General features: G+C 42.1%; 1 protein-coding gene across 2 annotated transcripts; it reads left to right on the forward strand.

Annotated features, from left to right (window-relative positions):
• The first annotated feature begins 1,646 nt into the window (after window positions 1-1,646).
• APELA (apelin receptor early endogenous ligand) lies at window positions 1,647-7,875 on the forward strand. 2 transcript variants are annotated; one of them, XM_082051035.1, is made up of 3 exons: window positions 1,647-2,069; window positions 2,572-2,682; window positions 5,044-7,875. In XM_082051035.1, the coding sequence occupies exons 1-2, from the start codon at window positions 1,994-1,996 to the stop codon at window positions 2,658-2,660; spliced, it is 165 nt and encodes a 54-aa protein (XP_081907161.1). In that variant the 5' UTR covers window positions 1,647-1,993; the 3' UTR covers window positions 2,661-2,682; window positions 5,044-7,875. The 2 variants fall into 2 exon arrangements, with proteins under 2 accessions (XP_081907161.1, XP_081907162.1); XM_082051036.1 differs by having other exon boundaries at window positions 5,047-7,875.
• Window positions 7,876-8,092: the final 217 nt, after the last annotated feature.

Raw genomic sequence — 8,092 nt, forward strand, 5'->3', positions numbered from 1 at the left:
CTAGCAGCATCAGTATTAAACAGAAGTCTAGTTTAAAGGCCTGAAGTTGTACAGAGATAAAATAAAGACCACCAACCTGCATAGATTAACATTGGGATGGATGCATGTTCTGCTTCTGACAGATCAATGTGTTTCAATCAGTAGAGGATTTCCTTTGTTACTGTTTTGTCCACGACATCTTCCTCAGCAGCTTTGACATCATTTTAAAGTAACAACATTATTACTCCCACCGTGTATTCAAGCTGCAAGTTGTCTTTTAATTCACACAGACATACTTTACCTAGACAAATCAAGTAAACCAGTAATGACACACAACTGTAAGAGGAGGGACTAGCATGCACTATTGAGTTAAATAGACTTTTAAAGAAAAAGGGAAAACCCACAACAGGGGAAAAAAATACAATTGAATTTAAAAATTCCACTTAAATTTGAGAAGAAACTTCTTCTCAGTGAGGGTGACAGAGCACTGGAACAGGCTGCCCAGGGGGGTTGTGGAGTCTCCTTCTCTGGAGACATTCAAAACCCACCTGGACATATTCCTGTGCGACCTCACCTAGGCGTTCCTGCTCCAGCAGGGGGATTGGACTAGATGATCTTTTCAGGTCCCTTCCAATCCCAAACATACTGTGATACTGTGAAAAAAAAACCAAAAACATATTACACTCTTTATGGAATTAGGCAACGAACAACTTTGGACAGCTTTTGATAACACTTAGCTATTAGTACTACTAGTATTTCATCTATGCAGAAATGTACTCTTTCCTGCTATTTTAAAACACAAATGTCTTCCAAAAAGGGACGAGTTTTCATTCTTCTACTCTCCAGGTGCTATTCCATCCCCCAAAATGTTCAGGCTGAAAATAAGAAAAGGACACGTCAAATTTTAACTGATGCCAGTAATTCACTGGATTTCAAAACCATCACTGCTGCTAAGACATTTCACAGGGCTTGTCTTTCTTCAGGCTTGCATACCTGCACTTTTATCACACCAGCTGTTTTCAGTGTAGGTTACTGAAGCGAGCTCTCACCGTCATCTAGTGAAAATATAATGCAACGTACAGATGGGCTACGCAAACGTAACGTCCTAGCCAAAGCTACTTTCCCTAAAATGACACTGTTGTAACATTTATATCACGTAGTAGTTCTGGTTTACCCGTCATGGTTAAAAAAAAAAAAAAAACAAACAAACAAACAAACACATACCACACACACAAAAGCCCCAAAAAACTCGCAAATGAATTCCAGAATATTCTGATCCTTTAAAAATACTTGACGGTACAAAAGACAGCCATTAGCCTTAACTGCTACCAGTTTCACTTTGAATAGCCACAACTTCGCAGCTAGTTTAGAGAAGAGAGAAAGTATTTGAGCTGCGAGGAGGGCTGTGCTGGGGGGAACTTCCCACCCCCCCCCCAATCAGGAGGGACAAAGGGGAGGGGGACACACACACTTCCTGCCACTGCCATTGCTTTCTGCATGTGGCACCAATATGGGCAATGTAAAGTTTAAACAGTTGCAAATGGGGGAGGGAACACCAGGCCTTGTTTTACGTTGTTTTTTTTTTTTTTTTTCCCCTGGCCGCGTTGAATTTAAAGTGAAGTCGCTGCGTTGTTCAGAAGCCTCCGTGCCCTTAATGCATTGACTGGAGCTACTGTTTACACGGACTTTTCATTCCTGCATTGTTTGCTTATGGAAAATAAGGGGGAGTGACATAAAAAAAAAAAAAAAAAAAGGAGGAAAGGGAGAAGGGAGGCACGGAGGCACTGACCGCAGAGCAAATCAGGAACCTTGCCCCTGCCTGATCATTAACCTTGCTGGAAGACGCCGCTGCCTGCGGGCTCCCCAGCTTGTCACTGGCATGTGAGCCAGGCGGGGGGACGCTGCCTGCGGCGCTGCCGGCCCCTTACAGCCACGCGGGCCGCTATTCTGTACATTTCTTCGCCTTTATACATCTCTACTCCCTTCAGAGCGCGCCTCTACGCTGACTGCAGACATGAGACTCCAACTGCTCCTCTGTATCGTGTTTCTGCTCCTGGCGAGCCTCCTCCCCGCCGCCGGGCAGAGGCCAGGTAAGCGGTGCCGCACCAGGACTGCGTGTGCCAGGGTGGGGTGTCGCGCCTGCCCCGGGCACCGCGGGCGCGTTTCTCAGACCGCACCCGACACGCGGATTTTGCCCTCCGGCCGGGTTCGTATCTGCCTGGCTTCCGCGGCCACGCGTTTTACGGAGGGTTTTTGCGGTCTGGGTTTGTATGCTCTTCATCTCTGCGTATAGCGGCAGCGTGGGATCATGCATCAGGTCTCTCAGGAGTCTGGCAACTTTGGGAGGGTCAGAATAAAGTAAAACTCAAGGTAGGAAGCTGTTGCACGCCCGCTGCCGGGAAGCACAGCCGGCAGGGGAGGCGCGGCGGAGGGCAGCGGTAGACCCCGGGGAGCGGCGGAGCCAGGGCCGCCCCTGCACGTCCCGGGGGGAGCAGGACCGCTAGTCCCCGCGCCGCGACTACCGGGACACATTGCCAGTGATCCCCCCCCCACTTACGCCCTGCCTGCCTCCCTCCCCTCTTCTCTCCGCAGCCAACCTGGCCCTGCGCAGGAAGCTCCACCGGCACGGCTGCTCCCACCGGCGCTGTGTGCCGCTCCACTCCAGGGTGCCCTTCCCCTGAGCCCCGGCGGGACGGGGGCCAGGTAATCCACACCGCACGGGTAGAACGCACGGCAGGAGGGGGCGGCGGCAGCAGCAGCTGCTGCTGCTGCTGCTGCTGCTGCTGCCGCCGCCGCCGCCGCCGCCTCCCTGTACGGTTCCTGCCGAGCGGGCTGCAGTGGGGAGTGCTCCCCGCAATAAGTACTTTACGTACACCTGCGTTTCGGAAGAGTTTAAGAGGTATTTGACAAAGCAAATCAAACCGCAGGTGTGATTTCACCCGGTCTCCGGTGGTTTGTTTTGAAAAACAGGGCACAGTGGGACGCGGGGTGAGCGCCCGGCTTTGCTCAGGCCTTGCTGCCCCCTCCGCGTTACCCTCCCAGACCACCGCTCCCGCGCAAATGCCTTTGCCGAGGCAGAGTGGGAAATCCCCGGGTCTGCTATTATAAATAGGGCTAACTGCTGCCCTGCAAACGTTTAAAGCTATTGGCAAAGCTGCGGGAAAACAGTGTAGTGCAAGTGAAGGAGGCACAAAGCGGTAGCTCGAGAGGATGCTCCGGGACTTCCAGCGCTAACACTTCTTTCGTGTTGGATGCAGGGCAAAGTCACCTCGCTCTGCCTGTCAGTAACACGAGGGTAGTAGCATTTACCCACTTCAAAGGGGACTGTAATTCTTAATCATTGACAGCGAAAGACTTTGAGCTCTTTGGATGAAAGGCTATACAAGTGCAAAACATTAATGCTTTATAGCTGATGAGGGCATATACATTCAAATACTGAGTGACTGTAGAAGCACACAGGTAGCATATGTAAATAGGTTAGGCTTCAAAAGGAAACCAAGGCGCTCCTGCAATTTAAGAATGAATAAAACATGCAGTCAGGAGTTTTGCATCTTCTAAACTAATTATATATTAAAATAATGTAGCCCCAGGCATGAGAGTATCATAAACAAATGATGGCAAAACCCAAGATGTTTCAATTTACTAAGCAGTTAACAGCAAAAAAGGGACCAAAGTCAACCTTTTAACAACTCTATACCAAGAATCTCGTCTGGGTGAAAAGAGTGTACACCACTCGCAAACCAGCCATGGAAAAAGGTACCATTCCACTATATAGTGCCGGCCTATAAACACGTAGAATGGGCACATGGGATGGTAAACTGGCAACTTTGTGAGGCTGAAAAAAAAAATACCATATCTTAAATTTAATCTCAGATGGGCTGCATACTGAGTGACAGGATTGAGTTTCAAGTAGAAAAAGGTACATGCCAGAAGGATGCTTTACTACTGAATGCTCTGTCTCCTCACTTCATTCATTTCAGAAAGAGAGATTAAATGAGATTCCCTCATCAGTTTAAGCATAAACCTAACGAGATAAGCAATCAGATCAATTCACTCCACATGCAGAGACTGAATGACAGGGACAGTGGAATTTAGGTCTAGAGACTTCTTGAATGACTTTTGAATGGCTTGCTTCCTAAGAAAAGTAAATTTACTCCATTTTCTCCAGTTCAGCTTCCATAATCTGGAGACTGTGCAGAAAACAGTTACGTTTTCTCTAACATGCTCTGAAACAGTACATAATGCATTTTGCTTGAGACTGCAGTAGCTGCATGACGCATAGGCACTCACACTACATAATATCAAGATAAAGCTATTTTCAGCGTTATCTCCTTTTCTTTGGGGAGCTGATTTATTATAACAAAAGTCAATGATGAAGCCAAACAGTGTACTTATCAATTCATAATATGTATTCATCTTGTAGACATTTAGTTAAAGATAATTCTGCTTTATAAAGCTGTTTAGAAATCCAGAAGGCTTGACTGGGGAATAAGGGGTGACAGGCACCTGAACCAACTCGGTTAACTCCAGTCATCATTGTGGGTGCTCAGCTCCTTTATCTTAAGTAGGATTTACCATCTACGTTTACATTCCGTTCCAGTTTTAGTCCTAATTCAGCAAATATTTACATGCCTGGGTAACTTAACTCAAAGTGAGTAATCTTACTGATCTCAATGGAGTTGTACATATGGATAAAGCTATTTGCAGATGCAAACAGGATGGACCCTTAAGCTTGAATTTCAACAGGTGGTTGGAAACTGGGATGAGCATAGAAGCCTCTCTTTTTCACAACAATGCTTGAAATGATGAGAGCATTGAATTTGATTTTTAATCAGTTACATAAGCAAAACATGGGACAAAAAAATGGAAGAAAATCTAATATTAGAGGCCTTCTTGCTTTTGGCTTTTTGATTTTTTTTTAACCTTTTAAGCTAAAATTTCCAAATTAAGAAACATTTCCCAAAATTTCAACCATGTATTAGATAAATAACAGATTATATCTTGGGTAATACATTAGACCTCTAAATCTCTCCTTAATGGTTATTTCTCTCCTTTTTTCCCCAGCAGTTTCATAATGGGCTTTCCAGTGTTTTAAAGGAGCAACAATTAAACCGATATTTAACCACAAATCCAGATCAAGAACTGCTGACCTGATAAGAGCCACTGCAGTCCCACCCTCAGCAGCCCTGTCTGCCACATTCTGCGAGACCTGGAGCAAAGGGCCCTGGCTCACACCCTGGGAAGGGAGAGAAGAAATGGATGGTGGCAGTGGGAGGATGTACATGAAATTCATCTGGTTGAAACATTCCCTATAAATTCTTTGGCTCTCATAAAGACCAGTGAAAGTTAAAAGACCAAATCAAACACCAGGTGCCTAGAGATGGATTTCCCATGGCATTATTAAGGATCTGTCCAAGGGCACTCTTAATGGCCTGTACTGTTCGGGCTGAGAGAAACCGGACCTGCTGTTGACTACTCGATTCAGGCTGTGTGCAGGGCAGTAGTTAGAGTAAAATAATGTCAAACTCCAGCACAGAACTACAAAGTCCATTTTTTGTCTATACTTTTACATATTAATACTGTATAAATACATGTTTTAATGCTTAACGTTACAGCTTTACGGAATTACCTTAATAATATAGAATTTATTACTGTAATAGCACCAAAATCAGCACCACACTAGTGGTCCTACTGGCTTACTGTATCATAAGCTTAGTAAGAGTTTACAATATAAGAAAGCAAAGAGAGTGTTTATCCCTCATTCTATAGATAGAGAATTGAAGTACAGAGATAAGAGATTAGCCAAGGGTCATGCAAAACTGATAACTCAGATCTCTCAAGTCAGGCCTTAAGGTCAAGCCCATCCTCCTGTCTAATGAGCTGTTACTGCAAAGCCTGTCGTTTGTTTTCTTAAACTGAGCTGCCAAACCAGACAGCTAAACATACTTGAAAATTCAGTACTAGAGAACTATTTGCTTAATAGTAGTTTTCCTAAAATACCCACTACAGTATTATAAATAGAGCACAAAAATAGACCATTGAAAATAAACCTTTGTTTGGTCAACCCCAGTGTTGCATAGTACTCTGTTCCTGTAATTAAAATGAATGGGATATTTGGAACACAGCACTACAATGAATGAGAACTTCAAACAGAAAATAGGATGTTCTTTTCAGCACTGGAGGTCAAGAATACATTGAGTTTTTATTTTACGTTTTGTTTTTGAAAATACATGTTTCACATCTTTTTATATCAGCAGAAATTACAAACCTACACTTAAGGAAAACATGGTAGCCCTTTCATTAGCAGAATGAAAACCTGAAAGTAAGTCATACCCAGATTTTTAAGTAATCACACTAGTCTTGAAATATCAAATTTTCTGTAAATTGTATGAAGTTGAGGGAAGATAGCAGTGTCATAGTTTAAATCCAGTATTTTGTCTTGCCGCACGCAGTTTCTAATAAGTGAAAGAACAGTAATCAAGAAAAGTGGATAGCTGAAACTTTTTAATCAGTGTCTGTATGTAGCCCCTCATCTCTAAGAACTTAAAACCTTAATCAGATTCATATTGGCAGAGCTTAACAGGAGTTTCAAATTTCTCCATATAGAAGAATCCTATTCCAGATGGGATATAAAAAGATGGTCAAACTTGACTATACCTACAAAAAAAACCCCCTGGAGTTAAACCTTTAGAAGTTTTGAAAAAAAGCCTTTTCCAAAATCAGAGGCATGCTACCATTGACTTTATTTTTTAAGTATTTATTTAACTTAGCTTTCACATGTATCCGTGCCTATGTATGTTTAGAAGGACAGGTAAAGAATATGGGAAAGCAAGAAAGGTGAAGAGTAACTATTTAACAGTTATGCCTTATAAATGAATATATGGATTTAGTGTGGCACTGGATATTTTATATAATCATAATTATTAACTTTGATAATAAGAAAAACATAATGTTATCTATCAGAGAGCTATATATGCATCTTCCTTTACAGATGTAGAAGTACCAAAGTGTCCTAGGAAGCCCTTTGTCAGTCTACAAAATTATTGTAAATGTCTTTTATACATGCTGATACCATAAAATCTTCTTGAAAAAGGCATTGATTGTGATCTTTGATGGATATGTTTATAAACTGGCTTGTTGACTGTGTGTTTCGTAAAAAGATAGTATGCACTTCAAATAACATCTCATTTTAAATAAATTTTGTACACTTGTCAAAATTTATATTCTTCGGTTGTCAAAGGTAGGGTATCTAAAGAAAATGGAGAGTTTGTCTTGTTTCCATGTGGATTCAGATGGAATTTCTGGCACAAATAAATAGTAGTTATTCATGTAACCATATTCCTCACATTTTCTGTTTTTCTAAAACCACAAAAGTCTGATAAAAGCCATATAGAAAAAAATTCATTTAAAAGTACCAGTTGGTGTAATCACAGCATGCTCTGTCATGACATCTTGATACTTGATTACTTCAGAACCCAGATTATGCATTGTCTCCATGCCCAGACAGAACAAGCAAAATTATCTGAGAATGTTAAATATTGAAATCTGAATGCTCTCATAAACTAAAGAAAATGTCCTTATTTCAGGGAAAAAAACAAGGTCAGAAGCAGTGTGAAGCATAGCAGAAACTGAAATACGTGCCGACTTCTCCCATTAAAGGTTGGATACCATAGATAAATTTTTAAGTGCTAGACGGTCTTGCACAACAGAATTAAAGAGCTGAGTGATGCTACTACAGCACAGCACTATTTTGGTATCTAACTTCAGTGAGGGCAGGGCTTCAAATTACCTTGTTTTCAGCTGAGCTGGACTTGCTTTTGACTTTGTTGAAATTACCCATTTGATTTGCACAACATAAGCTTCATCTGGTAAAAACAGTTTGGCATGGGAACAGTATGATTATATATATATACATATATATACATATATATGTGTGTATATATATATATATATATAAACATAAAGCCTTTGGACACTGTGCTGTAACAGCTGAATTGACTGAACTCTCCATATGCATAGATGAACATACATATAAAAGAAGTTTATACAAGTACAAATTGCTGTGTACTGGAAGTCAGAGTTGATGTCTGCATGGATGCAATTAACAAAATAC

This window comes from Streptopelia decaocto, assembly GCF_964273445.1.
Source record: "Streptopelia decaocto genome assembly, chromosome: 4".
Lineage (NCBI taxonomy): Eukaryota > Metazoa > Chordata > Aves > Columbiformes > Columbidae > Streptopelia > Streptopelia decaocto.

Coding starts and splice junctions, on each gene's coding strand:
- APELA (XM_082051035.1), top strand. CDS start 1,994: ATGAGACTCCAACTGCTCCTCTGTATCGTGTTTCTGCTCCTGGCGAGC. Junction 2,070..2,571: donor CGCCGCCGGGCAGAGGCCAG/GTAAGCGGTGCC, acceptor TTCTCTCCGCAG/CCAACCTGGCCCTGCGCAGG.